At 42.6% G+C, this 16,593-nt stretch overlaps 1 protein-coding gene across 6 annotated transcripts in view; it reads right to left on the reverse strand.

Annotated features, from left to right (window-relative positions):
- The window catches only part of ABCC5 (ATP binding cassette subfamily C member 5), a 45,916-nt gene that overhangs the window by 14,425 nt on the left and 14,898 nt on the right, over positions 1-16,593 (reverse strand). For 2 of the 6 annotated variants that reach the window (XM_083612688.1, XM_083612689.1), the window contains exons 3-17: positions 14,844-15,004; positions 14,434-14,589; positions 13,955-14,102; positions 9,470-9,703; positions 8,498-8,671; positions 7,553-7,700; positions 6,979-7,127; positions 6,404-6,511; positions 4,575-4,925; positions 3,616-3,687; positions 3,122-3,246; positions 2,731-2,803; positions 2,143-2,346; positions 625-768; positions 326-428 (exon numbers count right to left, since the gene is read on the reverse strand). In XM_083612688.1, coding sequence (XP_083468814.1) covers positions 326-428; positions 625-768; positions 2,143-2,346; positions 2,731-2,803; positions 3,122-3,246; positions 3,616-3,687; positions 4,575-4,925; positions 6,404-6,511; positions 6,979-7,127; positions 7,553-7,700; positions 8,498-8,671; positions 9,470-9,703; positions 13,955-14,102; positions 14,434-14,589; positions 14,844-15,004 — 2,350 coding nt within the window. Of the gene's footprint in view, positions 1-325; positions 429-624; positions 769-2,142; positions 2,347-2,730; positions 2,804-3,121; positions 3,247-3,615; positions 3,688-4,574; positions 5,041-6,403; positions 6,512-6,978; positions 7,128-7,552; positions 7,701-8,497; positions 8,672-9,469; positions 9,704-10,146; positions 13,844-13,954; positions 14,103-14,433; positions 14,590-14,843; positions 15,005-16,593 lie in introns of those variants that run through there. The other 4 variants (XM_083612690.1, XM_083612691.1, XM_083612692.1 and 1 more) reach the window with 4 other exon arrangements.

A 16,593-nucleotide genomic window follows, 5' to 3' on the forward strand; every position in this document is an offset into this window, starting at 1 on the left:
TTCTCTCATATAAAGACAACCCCTATCAGTATTCAGGCCCTCACATCACTCAATGCAAGTTTACAAGTGTAACACAAACTTCTCTGTCCTGATGCTGTGTTTTAATGATTAACCAACATCTCTGTGGTACACAATAAATTAAAGCTTCAAATGCCAAAGGGCAAGATGGGTCATCCACACCTAAACCAGGTTGTCAGCTGTATTGAAAACCATCTGGAATGTACTAAATCCAAACAGAATACACTCATGGACTAGATCACTTTAAGCCAGAGTTCCATTTGAGCAGAAGTTAAGTTTGCATGCATTTCTGGGTGGAAAAAGGTACCTTCTTCCTTCTTGACTGCTTTCTCTTTCTTCACAGATCCTGTTTTAGTGCCTTTATCTGGGTGCCTTTTCAATGAATTGTTTGTGGTTTTCTTTAAATTAATCTGGGAGAAAAACAAATGGGGGGAATTGGACACAACCTATTTTAACTCCGAAACAACACATTCAACAAAGATAATTACAGAGACGGTTCTCAGTAGAAACTTCCCCTATCCACAAGAAAAAAACCAAAGACTAGTCACTTTCCATGAGAGCTGCAACAAATGGCTTGCAAGCATAAGAAAAGGTAGTAACAGATACCTCAATGTGTGGAGTCTCTCCCAGTTGCAGGTTATTAAAAATGGTTGCATAGTCACCATTCAAATTCATCAGATCCTCATGGCTTCCCCTCTCAGTGACACAACCCTCTTTCATGAAGATCACTTCATCACAATCTACAAGATACTACAAGGCCAAAGACAGGGAGAGAATAATTACTGTGTGAGGCTGCTATGCCCAAATTCCTTTTTCATTTCCCCCTCCCCAATGTTAATGGGTTATCACAATACCATGAAGCAACTAGCCCCATAATATAGGTTTAATTACAATTACACCAAACAGTACTTCCATCTGTTTATTCTGAAACTGTGTCTAGTCAGCTTTACTGAAGAACCTCGTTCTTGTTTTTTTGAAAGCAGTTTATTTTCGTCTAAAATGCCCATCCCTGTTTTATGATCCACTAGATTTTTCCAAACTTGAAAACCCAACTGCTGCAGCCTCATTTCCTTATTCTGCACATTAACCACCAGGTGTACTGTGCGTGTGGCTGCAGTTATTTAATTCTGGATGCATTTCCTTGGTTTCTCTCTGCAGACTCCCTTGGCTGCCTTCCCCTCTATGCTTACACTTAAGACAGTGAAGATGCTTCTTACCTTTCCCCTCTGTAGAGCGATCAGCAGTTTGGGCTGTACAGATTAACAGCTACTCTCAACAGCGGCATCTACCCTCATCCAAACTTACCGTATTTTTCGCTCTATAGGACGCACTTTTCCCCCTCCAAAAATGAAGGGGAAATGTGTGTGCGTCCTATAGGGCGAAAGCAGGCTTTTGCTGAAGCCTGCAGAGTGAGAGGGGAGAGCCCCAGCACCAGCCCCACAAGGTCGGGGGATAGAGGGAGGCGGAACGCCGCCATCCCGCTGTCTCCCGAAGTGGTTTGGAAGCTGACGGCGGGGAGACCCCGCCGCCAGCCCCGCAAGCTCCGGGGACAGTGGGGAGGCGCAGCGCGTCTCCCCACTGTCCCCGGACCTGATCTGAAGGCGGGCGGCGGGGAGAAGAGCGCTTCTCCCCGCTGCCTGCCCCGCAAGCTCCGGGGACAGTGGGGAGGCGCAGCGCGTCTCCCCACTGTCCCCGGACCTGATCTGAAGGCGGGCGGCGGGGAGAAGAGCGCTTCTCCCCGCTGCCTGCCCCGCAAGCTCCGGGGACAGCTGGGAGGCACAGCGCGTCTCCCCGCTGTCCCCGGACCTGGTCTGAAGGCGGACGGCGGGGAGAAGAGCGCTTCTCCCCGCTGCCTGCCCCGCAAGCTCTGGGGACAGCTGGGAGGCGCAGCGCGTCTCCCCGCTGTCCCCGGACCTGGTCTGAAGGCAGGCGGCAGGGAGAAGAGCGCTTCTCCCCGCTGCCGGCACCACAAGCGCCTGGGGGGGAAATAAATTTTTTTTCCTTTATTTCCCCCCAAAAAAACTTGATGCGTCCTATGGGCCGGTGCGTCCTATGGGGCGAAAAATGCGGTACTTTTCCCATGTCAAACTGATGGAGAGGCTGAGGGTAGAACCACAAGTGTACCTGCAGCTGGTGGGTGATAAAGAGAACCGTTTTTGACTTCATGTGCTTCCGTATTGCACTGTTGAATATGTGGTTTCCAACATGGGCATCCAAGGCGCTGAGAGGGTCATCAAGGATGTAAATGTCCTTGTCGCTGTACAGAGCTCGAGCGAGGCTGATTCTCTGGCGCTGCCCCCCACTCAGGTTTGCGCCTCGTTCACCAATCTAAGTTAAAGATGCTTTGTTAAAGGATCTCCTTTTTTATCACTTAAGATGAAACAGAAAGACTTTATTTTTCCATTACATTTATATCCTGTCCTTCTTCCAAAGACCTTAGAGAAGTTGCACAATAGCCCAGCAAGATGGGAATCAGTTTATTGGCCCAAAAAACCTGAAGGCCTGCACTACATTTCCTCTACATTTCAGCCAAACCACCTAACTGCTATAGCTCACTGGGCTTGTGAATCCTGGGAAGTAAGTGCAGTCAAAGGCAGAAAGAGAACATGACATGGCCAACAGACCAGTACACCAAAGTGAGGTGTGTGAGAGTGCCTGGCCTCATAGTGAGCTGTTTGCCCTGGGAGAGTGGCTGCCTAACAAGATTCCTACCTCTGTCAAGTCTCCATTAGGTAGGATAGCCAGATCAGGTCTGAGACAGCAGTCATTCAGCACAGTGTTATACCTGGAAAAAACACGTTTTTAAAAAGCAGTGAACAGCAACATTTCCAGGTATGGTGTTAGCTGCAACAGAGGAAGGAAGGACTGAAAAGGAGCTATGAAAAATTAGAAAAGGAGCAAATATACCAAAGAAACCAAAGGCCAGAAATTGCAAACTTTTAATCAGACTAAGGTAGGCAGTACATATTACAAAACTGCTTCAGAAGGCATGCAATGATAGTACGGAAATAAAGGGACATATGGAGTATCTTTTTTAACTCGCACCAAGCTGGACCAGGCTGAGCATTTGCAATTTGTCGGTATATCACTACAGATTACAAACCTTTCTTCTTCAAACTCCTTCCCGAAGAGGATATTGTCTCTAAGTGTTGCATTGAGAATCCAGGCCTGCTGGGCTGCATAAGCAAATGTTCCATCCACAGAAATGCTGCCTTCCAGCAGAGTCATCTGAAACAAGCAGAAGGAAGTCTAGAAATGATACCATTCCACATCAGTATGGGAAAGTTTCTCCCTCCTTCCTTTCCCCTTATACTCCCCCCTGCCCCGCTCAACCTCTCGAGCACAAAAAAAGCATAGCTTGTTTCAAGTTCAGCATGCATAGCTATTTAAGACTTTTAAAGATCTTAAGCATGCCTCACTTGTTTATGATCCAAATCTGAGGTCTGATAAATTATTTATCCTGTGGACTAAAGGCACACTGAGCAAAATGCAACTGCTGGCGGCACAGATATCGTGCTCCTCTCACAGGCAGAATGCAAACAGAGCCAGCAAAACAGACAGTGTGAAAAAATAAGAAAACATGAGCTTGTTTCTCACCTGTCCTAAAATGGCTGAAATGAACGAGGTTTTCCCACTCCCCACGCTGCCACAAATGCCAACAAGTTTCCCCTAGATTAGACCATAAAAAAGAAATGTTATTGTAACAGAAATAGTATTTCATGCTAGGAAGCAATCTTATCCACCACATAAGCATTTAATTGAACAAGTGCAAGGGGTGGGGAGAGGAATCACTGACAATATTCGATTATACAATTGGGAGGGAGGGAAGGAGGAAGGGAGGCAAGAAATCTGCAGTACCGGAGAAGACTGCCCTCAGCATTAGTATTTTTAGTCTCACATCAGTTCCCTTGCCAGGAAGTTGCCAATATCTTCTGGACTTACTTGCCACAAAACAACTTCCACAAAATTCAAACTATAGTAAACTCAAAGCGACGACCAGCACAATTCTATGCACATTGGAGATTTCTCCCATGTAAGCATGCACAGGACTGCAGCATCAGTTTTTGCCTTTTAAATTTTTATTTAGATACACTTATATTCCACCTTTCCTCCAATAAGTTCAAGGTGGCATATCTAGTTCCCCTCCTCCCCATTTTATCCTCACAACAACCCCTGTGAGGTAGTGAGTGGCTGGCGTAAGGTCACCCAGTCAGCTTCATGGCCAAGTGAGGATTTGAACCCTGGTCACCCGGGTCCTAGGTCTAACACCTTAACCACTATGCCACTGGCTCCACACTGTGTTGAAGGAAGTCACTTTAGCCTTTTGCTTAATATACACAGCACTGGTGTTTATGTGTGAAAACCTATAGGAGCACTCACATGGACCCTTCCTGTGGGGCTATATAGTAGGTCACAGCTCTGTAGCATGCCTGACCCTCTTTTCAGGACTTAATACGTGTATTATTGCACTGATGTACTGAAACTGTATTTGCCGCAAACGCAAAACACAGCCTTTCAAGTTCTGATGCAAAGGAGAGAGACTTTTGATTCCTCACCTTCTCGATTTCCAGGTCAACATTGTAAAGAACCCTCTGCAGCCGGACATTTGCTAGATGGACATTTTTGTTCTCCTCCTCCGGGCTTGGCGGGTCGTCGCTGTCCACTAAGAGTTGACCCTTCTGCTCAGCTAGCATCGCCTGCTGTCCCTCGCGTTGCTGCAACTTCATCTTCTCTTTCTTGCCCTTCTCTTTCTTGTCTTTTTTCATTTTAGGAGTCATCTTTGGGGAGCTCTGGACACTGGCATGGGAGGATTCCCATGCCAAGGTGGCATTTTTCACCTCTATGGCGGTGTGTGGGTTGGCTGGTTTTTTTCTTACCATATGAACCTCTTCCATTAGAAACAAACTCTGATAGGAGTTGTGAGAGAGGTGCAAAGATGAGACACCTGGTCAAGACTGGAAGGGGACAAGCCTACGGCACACTCACGCAGCAACACACATCAGGCTATACAGTGGAAGGAAGCTGAAGAGCAAAAGGTAGCTCATTAGTGAAAACTAACTCCAGGTCCACAAAAGGGCCTGGCTAGCCATGAATGTGGCGGTTCTCAGACAGAGAGTCTTCTGCAGAGTCACCATTCTCTGGACACAAATATGGTTAGGTTCAATATCGTCCGTCCGTCCCCCCCATTCATCTTGCATTTCAGGGTTTGGAGGATGACATAGAGTGACAACAGGAAGCAGAGGAAAGGTTTCCTCATTAGAAATCCCACAAGACTTAGGGATGCAAAATGTTTCTTAGCCAGTGTTCAGGGGGCGGGGGCTGAATTCCCTGCACAAAATTCAGTTGCCTAAGAATTTGACAAGTTACAAGAAACTCTGAGGATAGTACAGAGGCTCTTTATCATGTTTTCCACCACATCCATATACTCATATATGCTTAGGTTCCACAATATCTGTCAAACAGTTTAACACAGAAAAATCAAATTAAAACTAAGCAGTTTCCAGTTAGTTAAACCACTGTTTCCAACCAAGATGCACCTTTCCCCCAGATACCAATTCCCAACCCAGAAATATTTATGGGAATTGCACTGGACTACTAAATTAGGTCTACTCTACTCGAAGTAAAACTTAGCTGATTCCTCTTTGTAATGATTCTGCTGCTGCTCTCTCAAATAATTAAAAATGATTAAAATGGGCTAAATTGCTAGCTTGCTTGAGGAATTTCTGAATGTTCAAGTGGCAGTAGCTTAAAGATCTAAGAGCCATTTATGCATATAAAATGTATATATACATACGTATGTAAAATGGCTTTGGCATTGGGGAAAGAGCTGGGCTTTAGCCAAAAACTCCTAGAAGCCCAGAGAAAAAGGGGAGGGTGTGACATATCTAAGCTGCAATGTGCATCCTGGTTGTGTTCTGATATGCACTCTCAACACACACAGGACAATGATGAGGTCTAGCAGCTCGGACGGCTCTCTACTGCAAAGGACTGAACATCCTAAAATAAGCCGCAGAATCTCCTGCATCTCACAGGGATTCCACAGAAGAAACAGATATGGTTTTCTGAAGATTGAAAGTCACTGTTCTAAGCAACCAACTGATACTATAAACTATTATGGTTACCTATATTCCTTACAGTAGCCTGAAATGCTCACATTTGCAAATGCATGTATGACATGCTGTCCATGTTTCTCTACAGGCTTATGCTTAAAAAGGATGCAATCCTACACTCACTTTTACATGGAGGTAAGTGCATACTTTAAGGTTTGAGTCAGTATGTTACAGTAAAATGGCCAATCTTGCAATTTCAAGAGAAGTCAATAATGTCTACATCACACCCTACTTGGGCTGAAAGGAGCTAAAGTAGCAAGGTTGCGACTGCTCACCTTAAATCTGTCGGCTGCAACAGATGCTTCAGAAAGAGACTTCACAGAAAAAGGTGTGACTTTCAGAGCAAAGGTCATTGAGTTGAATACTGTAACCACAGTAAAAGCCTGAAACACAAATGGAAGAATTTTTAGCACAATATTTAAAAGGATGCTTCCTCCTGTATCAGCCTGCTTGAGCATTAACATCAGCAAAAGAAACCCTGCTTGTAGCCCCAGCCCCTAATGAAGGGGGGGAAGAGAGAGAGAAGTGCGTGTGAGGGCCTTTTCTGTGGTGGCCCCGTCCCTGTGAAATAACCTCCCCTTTGAAGTGCTTTGTGCACCCGCACTGCTGACATTCCACTGACAGGTGGAGACAATTTTGTCAAGGCCCTTGAGGATAGGAGAAGTTGGATCCTAAAGTTGGTAATTATTGCTTTTATTTGTTCACCCCCGATTTTTCAACTACCAAGGTGGAGGAAAGCTCTCTCCACCCAATGTAATGGCAATGGGAAGAAGCGTCACAGACCAGAAGCAGGTAAAGGATGATTTCAGCCACCCAGCCTACCCATTCCCATGTCTGAAGTTAACATTACCTGAGCTGCTGTTAGATCATAGCCAAGGATCATATGAACAGAGAAGGTCACCACACTGGCAATGACTACAACTATGGGAGCCACTCCTACAGTGATGCTCTGGACATATCCAACACGTTCCAAGATTTTGCGTTCTTCCTCTCTGATTTCTGAGAATAGAGAACACAACCGCAAAACACATGAGACAAGCAGAACACGCAGCACATGCATGAAGCTCTCCATGTTAGTTAGAGAACTTTCAGTCATGACATCACAGATATGTTCCAGAACTAAACTTATCGTGGAACAAAATGATGATATAGATAAGTACTAATACCAAAGACAAATAATATGCCTATGTTTTAGGTTTTAAAATGCCCAGCACTGGAGCGCATCATTTTTAAGACTAGCAATCCCAAGCATGAGTGCAGATTGGCTCTCGCATTACAAGCAGCCATACAAGTTCAACAACTGTGAGAAAGAAGTTTCCAGTGTCATGACCAGGTTTCAGCCGAAGCAGAGTGCTAAAGGATCTAGCAAGGTCTCTTTCTTGCCAAATTGTTGGGAGGTGGAGAGAAAGGAAACTGACACTCACTTTGAACATTCTGAGAGAAGGCTTTGACCCAGGCATACATTTTAATGAACTTAATGTAATTGAGAACTTCATTCATTTTCTGGACACGCTCATCGGTTACAGACACACACTGCCTTCTGAAATAAGCTGTGAGGCGGGATGCAAACATCTGCAATGAAAAGAGGCACCATAAAACCCAAGAGCAGACACAGTAGGATCACCTTTGGCAACAAACAACACAGATTAATCGAAGTTCACCAGGGCTGTGCAAGGTGACTTAATGGTGGTTTTCTCATCTCTAGGGGTCTTGCTGCCCAAGAAGAAAGGAAGGCTATCTGAAAGCATCCAGAAACAGGATAAGTGGCAGGAAGCATTAAAAGGAAATAACAAAGTATGCCACGAACAAACCACATTTCATTTCTCTTGCTTAAAGCTACAACTTTCTAAATGCAGTAATATTATTCAGAAGACTAGTTTTTTTTAGCAAAAACAATTTTGGGTTACGTTTTTGTATGTCAGTCATTGTAGTAGTTTTAAACACTGTTTAGATATTGTATGTGATGTACTGTGTGCAATATGATTAACATTCTTTAGTGTGTATTTACTAAATATATTACATGGGGTATTTTTTAAAAAATGTATGTTTTTAGACTTCATGGTTTTTACAGACATTTCCCTAAATAGTTTCATCAAAAAGCATTGGGAGCCATATCTATTTGTGTGGTTGACTTCTTTGCAGATTTACCACAACTGTAATTGATCCTTATTTCTGTGTATCATCTAGCAAAGAAGATCAGTGTTTGACCTTCATATGCGACCACCAACATGCAGCTGACACGCTTTTTCCTTTACACAAAGGAAGTGCTACTCATATAAAAAAACGCATCACATTTGATTGAAGCAGACTTTCTGACCTTTCCTTCCTAAATACACCTTCAGCTCATAGGCAGATAGGCACCTACTCACCATCGCTGGGTAGAAGAGAATGAAGACTGCCGATCCCAAAAAACCTGTTGGTCCCAGTATGATGACGTTATAAACCATGCCAAGAATAGCAACGATAGGACCTCCAGCCAACAAGCTACCCACTGCTGTCGCCTCATACATTCTCTGTCCATCATTAGAACACATGTTTATGAGCTGAAACACAATGTAAATGTAAGATGGCCAGGGAGAAGAGATGAACATTATCCTCAGAAGATTTAACTCCTATTATTTACAGGTAGCTTTTCTGCACGTGTGCATTCAAAGCAGTGTACAACAACCATTTAATTCATTTTGTTTTAAAAAACAACTACTGTACCAGTCAATAAAATTGAACACTAAAAGGCAGCTATGGAGCAATATGGCAAGAAAGAAACTCCAAATGACTTCAAATCCAAAGGTGGGGAAAGAAAACTCCCCGGCAAGGAAATTCCACGTTTGAGTACCACTGCAGAAGAAGCCCTGCACTTGATATCCATCAATTGTATGGCCAGGAAGGGCCAACCGAATAGCTTGGAGAGATTCATATGGGTGATGCTGGCCTTTCAGGTAAGTCTGCCCCTACCCCACGCCAAGCCAATTAAGATGAAATGCAAGAGCAAAGGCACTTGCAGATAAACACTCCTTGAAGCAAGCACAGCAGACCATTTTTTGCTTCCCACCTTCAGAAGTCTTGTTATCCTTCCTGGCTTTACTTTAACCAGGACTAGTTCAGATAACGACTAAACAGCATGTTATCAGAAGGCACTTGGTACAGGTTAAGGCTGTGGGAGGGAACACACAGAGCCCTCTGCATCACCTGCTTGCCTGAGTTACCTGTCTAGCTGGGGGCAGTATCTGCTTGACTCGAACTGCAGGTTACTCTGAGTATGTGGGGGCATCCCCACACCACCCACCCCCACCTCCCAGGAATTTTTGTTTTTTGCAATGGCAAAAGGATGCATTTCAGCGTACCTCTCCCAAAGACTTTTCCTTGATATTTTTCAGCTTGAGTATTTTCTTAAAAGCCATGGTAAGGATAGCTCCGCGCAGTCTGACCCCAGTGCGGTAATTTAAAGCCCAGGTTAAAGCCAAGGACCAGGAGCGCACTATCTCTGTCATTAAGAGGCCAAAAACTAACAAGAGGCTGTACTGCAGGTTGGGCTCCGTTTGCTGCGTGTATTCAAGGAGGTGTTTCACAACAAAGGCCTACAGGGAGAAATGCAAACAAGCATGAACACCTCAATGTGCCAGAGGAACCATTTAATTGTTTTATGTTAAGTTAGAAATAAGGAGCTACTTCATTTCCAGTAAGAAACATGTATTGTTGATTGGAAGTCTTTGGAACCACAGCTATTAAATAATCCATGCTGAAAACAAGCAGTAAAGTCAAAATTCAGCAAGTGAAATAATTTGGAATTTTTCAATGGTTTATAAGAAAATCCTGCTCCTTGGGGTAATCTAACTTAACATAAATCTGTCAGTTAGCTGAAAGCAATCCATCATCATATACTTTATAGTAATCTGTACTTATGCAAAAACTGAGCACATCTTTTTTAAAAATAAAAAATAAAAGATATACACATGACATTAAGACCTGTTTTATTTCTTTGTTTCAAACGTGCTTATTTGATAAAAAGGAACAAATGTACCTACAGTTGGACTGGGGAAGAGTGTGAGAAGGACATTTTGCAAAACATTCCTGAAAATAAACATCAGCAGTTTAATAGTAAAGAAAAGGACAAGCAAGAAAATAAAAAAGGCGATAGCAACAATTAAAAAAAAAATGCAACCCTTCTCCCACTCCACCCCGGCCTCCCCCCTCAAAAGACAAAAACAATTTTACCTCGGCAATCACATTTCAAACACCACCTGCAAAGAGAGAGGGAAACAGCACCAAAGCACGAGTCCCCCATCGCGTGTGCTGACCAAGGGGCACAGTGCAGTACACAACTCACGTTCATCGCAATATTAAGTACTAATAAATGGAAGCAGTAACTTTATTATTATTTTGTAAAGTGCCACCATATTAAAATGGATAAAAACATCTCACAAACACTGTACAAAAGAAAAGAAAAGAAAGGTGCTGTGGAAAACATACAAATCTGCACACACAAGGAAAAGTTATACAAGGCCTGAATCCAACATACAGTCTGGCTTCCGACACAAAACCAAGTTAAAACTTCACATACACACAGAATTTAAATGATACATGAAAAAGCAGAGCCAGTATTTGTTCACAAAGTCCGAGGAAGAGCGAAACTTGTGCGGCTAGTCAGGAAGACTTCCAAGGCCAGGTGGGCTTTCGTGATTGGTTTAACAGAGCTCTACTACAATAAGGCTTCCCAGTCGGACTTTTTCAACGATGCCTACAGATGCTGGCGTTTAGGGTTCTTTAATCAGAGCTGAAGTACCTTTGTTAACCACAAAAATCTGAAACCAAGGCAGCGGTTTGGGAAGGCTTTCAGAGTCCGCAGGAAGTCCTCTTGACTAAACTAAGGTTTGCAAATCAGAGTTCTGTGCAACACAAGAATGGATGGGAAACGAACGCACACTGCTTCAAGCAAAGGTAATAGCTGCTAAAGCCCAGCATCAAGTGACAGATTAAAAAATGGAGGCAGAACAAGAACGTGAGTCCTGAGGTAGTCAACTCTGAATGTCATAATCGAGAACCCAACTGTATAGCATTTCTCCCATGCACTTCCATGTGCACGTTAAGAGCCAGGTGTCCATCATGTTCCCAAAGTGACCATTAAAAGCACAAAAAGAGAGCCTTATACAAATTCCTGATCAAAGTGCAACAGCTCATGTTTCAAGGTTATGTAAGCCAGCTTTCTCCTCCATTGGCCTTGCTTTACATCCTTCATGTTCAAGACATAGCAGGCTATGCAGCTGGCTTGGTGTTACTTAAGCAAGAAGGTATTTGGTTCTTTCCTAGCATTCAATCCTACAAAGGCAGCTGAGTCAGTGGAAGAGCCAATAACTTCTGAGCCAAAACTTACAACACACTGACAGGTGTGGTACAGGGGGAAAAGTCTCTAGCAGAGCATGTGCAACATCAGAAGGAATTCTCTTCTTCTCTAATTTAGAGTGTTCCTTTTTATTGCACACGAAATCAGAAACTCCAGTGTAGAATAAGAAATGTTGCTTACACTTTTTTAAGATTTGAAGAAAGTTGTTATAGCAATATTAAGAGGGGAAATGACAACATTTTCAATCTTATAACATTGTTTTTGGTTAAAGCAATGAAGAGAATACCATCATATAAAACTGTACAAAAATTATAGCTACCAAAACTAGCAGAGGTATGGGAAATTACTTCTGAAAACTATCATGGAAATAGCTGCCCTTAGCTGCCTGACTATCTTAAGCATTCCCATGAATAAACGTCACCTTACCTTTCATCTTGGCGTTGGATTCTGCCCAGCTTGACTGTCTCATTCTGATCGCAGAATACAGCCATCCTGGAAATTCTAAAGAACAGCTTCTGTCATTGGTTCCACTACAGAGAAAAATCCCCCCCAGCTGCATCCAGCTTTTACAGCACAAAGGAAGCTGTGGCTGGATTTGAACTGGAAGAGTTGGAGGCTTACCTCAAATAGCTCCCCCTTCCAACCAACCCCCCTCCCCACACCCCACAATACACCTTCTTCAAAAACTAAATGAGGAATCAAACTGCACTTCACTGCAACAGGAACTTTTGCTGTTCTTCCAAAGAGAAATAGCTGCTTCTGAGCATCATCCAAACCCAAATTTAATACCTTTGGCAGGACTGAGCAAACCTGAACATGAAATGCTTAGCAGCCCCCACAATAGAATATATTTTTAAAAGTTACATCTCATTCTGAGCTCTACAGGCATTAGACAAACCCATGTTGTCTCAACTGGATGAAGGGTTAACATGAGTCTGAAAACAGTGCCAGGAAAGAATTTTTTACAAAATATACTTTAAAGGAGGAGGGGGGCAGACTATTGCACATTTGGATATACAAGGAACTTATGGACAGTAACACCTCTATGTTTAAGAATTTTAAGAACTGCTGCTTCCCATTAGCATACCATGTTTACTCCTGAGAATGGCAATTTGCAAAAATGGCTCACTTTACTTAGCAATACAAAAGGGTAATTTGGGTGCTCTGTTTTCAAGCACCACTTTCACACGAAAATATTTGAAAACAAAAAACACTGATATTTCAGCATGAACAGCAATTAGGTTTCAAAGTAGTGAGGTAGTAAGGATTCCTCTCTTGTTCCAGACAACAAAGTCAATTAATAGAGTTCTTCATTCAGAGAACACAGGTTACTGAGTAATGGAGGATGTGCACAGATTAGGTACATCCTAATCCAGCACGGAGTATATTCTATTCAGTTCCTTCCTGTCTTGCAGTTTGGGTTTGATGGATTGGAATCATGTAGTCCAAAGACATAAGGGGCAACTCTGCTACTGACTCTATGCTAGAGGTAAGAGCATCCACAGGGCCCTGTAGTGAAACAATGACAGAAGCTCTTCTTGGGGGAAGCTTGTTCTGATTAAACCTCATTCTTACTGGCAATTAAAAGCATTATCAAATAAAGCCACTTGCAAGTGATTCAAAGTTCCACCACCAGCTATTAACAAACAAAACAGAACAAAGAAAACCAAGAAAAACTACTTACTTCCTTCTTAACAAGGAACGCAAGAAAACTTTCGAGATTTAAGAAAATGAGTGGGGTTTGGAAATTTTTAAAAAGAGAGAGACAAAAGACAAGACTATTTTTAACATTAACCTCAGCTGTACTTACCCAAGCATTGAACCATCCCGCTTAACAGCACACTGAAATGTGTACTACAAGCAATAACACTGCTCCTACTCCTCAAGGGAAATTTGTAGAGAATAGATTTAGTCAAGATGTTAAAGAGTAAATCTTGCACAGCACGTGCAACAAACAGGCGACAAAAAAAATGCTGTGAATGTCAAGTCCTACATGCTGCATCTTCATTACCACCTACAAGTAGCAGCTACAGTCTTCCAATCATGCCACCAGAAGGATAACCTATCCGACTGCCTTTTCAAAGAAGTCGAACAACACTAGCTCTGCAGAATCCTCTGAGCCCTGTTTCCTACAGATCTTAAGAAGTGATTTAGTACCAGCACTCCATTCCATTTCTTGCAGAGAGCACTCAAAGCAAGTGACCTAACAAAGGACTGCTTTGCTGATTTCCCCCAAAATTCATCACCCTCCCATATCCAGCCACCTGGTACAAACAATAAAAACCGCCACATACACACAGAACAGTTTGAAAGCTTTAAGATTCCCGCAGCATTCTGAAAAGACTTATTCATTTTCTGCAAACTGCAAGGCATATTTCTAACTAATCAAAACATTTCGAAGATCCTCTGCAAGAACTTGGAATACATTAGCACTGGCCATGGGATGGAGCCCACTCTGGATGTTAGACAAATGATGGATAGTACTTACTGGTCCACTGAAGCCAGCAAGTTGTGTGACCATCAAGCACACTATGGAAATGATGAGCCTGGTGCGACAGAAGACCCATACGACCCTTCGGAGAGAGGCATCATCTGGCCCACGTTCATGCAGTTCTCGCTGCCACAATCTTTCCAGCCTGGAACAACACAAAATACAGATGTAAGGAATCTCACCTCCATTTTCTTCAACATCAAATAACATGAACTAAATGGGACAAGAGTGGGAAATTTTTAATAAAGAAAGAAGGAGAAAGAAGAAGATCCAAAGGGGAGCCACTGGCATAGCCCTTAATTAGATGGTCTTCAGTTCATTTCTGACGGCAAGGGAAAAGACAAAGAAAACAGATAGGAGAAATTTCCAGAAAGAAGTAGCCAGAACAGCCTTCAATCATCACCTGACACAACATCTTACAGTAGGCTATCCCAAGGAAGGCAAATCTTTTTAGAGACAACATAGCAAAAACATACCTTCTGCAGTTAACCTCTGACGACTCATGGGTTGATAAGGACCATACATCTTCTGTGAACAGTTCTCCTTTCTTATAGGCTGTTCGTGCCAGAGGAGTAAGCCAAGAGAATGTCAAATAGGAGAAAAGTCCGGCATTGTCTATTGGATGTCGATGTCTATAATTAGAGTAAAAGAGATATTATAACAAAACCAAAAGCATAAAACACACTACAGCTTTCAGAAGTAAAATAAGACCTTTAATTATTCAAGATGGTGGCTGCCACTTTTTCTTAGCAAGCTTAGCTGTATGAGTGGGAACTCACTTTTTAAAATCAAAGTTGCTATTTTTCCAATAAGCATGCTTCTATCACCTCTAAACACTTCTATTTTCAGATCAGTTGTGTCTGTAGTTTAATACACAAAGTCTTACTTTGAAGTAGTCCGGATAGGTTTCATCAAGTTCAAGCCATGGTGATATTTTCCTCTGTGATGGCCCTTATCCAACACGCCCAAGTGAGAATTTGTTGGGACATCTAATGGAAGACCTTCTGCCCGAGCAGCTGTTTCCAGTGCATCTTGGAATTCAAACGGCTTGACAGGAAAAAACAGAATGCAAATAAATTGGATTAAAAAGCATTATTTCTGCCTCAGTCCATTTCATATCTTAAGGATCCTAGCAGAATGGCAGAGCACATACTTTGCATATCCCACTTCAATCTCTGACACCTCCAGGTAAAAGTGGGAAAGATTTCCATCTAGAAACCATGGCTAGGCACTGCCAGTCAGTGCTGACAATGCTGAACTAGATGGGCCAGAGGTTTGAACCTGTATCAGTCAGCTTCCTGTATTCCAAGCAATTCCACGGCCCTGCTTGATGGGGGCTAGTGCGTTCCCATCTACAACAGGAAAACCACAGGATTGCTCTTTGCTGGAGGGAATGGCATCAGATCATCTTTTATCTTCTCCTCTGACTGAATATCTGGTGACTGGCAGACTGCATCATATCCCTCAGAGAAACGCTCTGAAGACCACCAGTAGTTTGCATTTAAATTATAATCCCTCAAGCAATATAATCCCTCAAGTGACATTTCTCCTATGGGTCTGAGTCATGGGGCACCATATTGCCTGGGGAATTGAAATCTACATAGCTACAACACAGCCCTCCACCACCTAATCCAGTGGCATATGTAGAATCTACAGAATTCCAGCTTTCCAGGGGGAGATACCATAACTACTACTACTACTACTACTACTACTACTACTACTACTACTACTACTATTATTATTAGAGAATTTATAGAGCATTAAGAAAAGGCAATGTCAGTTCTAGGATAAGAAACTAACAAGGTCTTTTGTGGTGCTTCCAGCAAGCTGGAGCCAGGACTTCTATATGTCCTGCCAGGATTTTTCCTTGACCTTACTCACTCCTGTTGCATGCGTCTGAAAATTGAAGTTCCATTTTGCTGTTATGGTTAATAGCCACTGATATACCCATCCTTCCTTGCCTGTCTTTCCTGACTGATGAAAATAGTTCTCATCTGGTACATTGCTATATCTGATTTGTTTCTTTCTGGCATACACCCAGAACAGTTTTCACAAGATCCTGTTAACAACCAAAGTTAATAATTTCAAAACACTGGATGAAACAGGTGCGACACCATTTAGTTAAAGCTGCAAATTAATGTGGTTTCTCCACCCACCCCAGAGCAGCTTTTCAAAAATGAATTTCTTACTTGCTTGCTTTGGATAATTTGAAAAGGATATTCTGTGTCATGCAAACCCATTTCATTGATCTGTGCCAACCCCAATTCATCAGGGAGTTCAAAATAACAAAAAGCTTTCACTTCATTTCTCAAACAATTCCAAATCCTCCAATCAGGAGAAATTCTGATTGCTCATTAGGAGAGAGACATTTGCTATGTACACACCAAAGTTGCTATAACTTTATCAATTTGTCCTACAAAAGTCATAGCGGACATGACTCTTAAAGAAACAACAATTCCTTCCTACCTGCATGCAACTTGGAAAAAAGTATTTATTCTTCAAAAGGAAGAAGTTATTGCACATACTACCAAGCTCTGGAGCCCAGAAACAGTATCCTCTCTACATAAACAATCACAAACCAAGAGCTGCATTACATAGTCTATACTGTATTAGGGTAGTCAAGTTAGGCCTAGCAA

Source organism: Podarcis filfolensis (genome assembly GCF_964270895.1).
Source record: "Podarcis filfolensis genome assembly, chromosome: 5".
Classification (NCBI taxonomy): Eukaryota; Metazoa; Chordata; class Lepidosauria; order Squamata; family Lacertidae; genus Podarcis; species Podarcis filfolensis.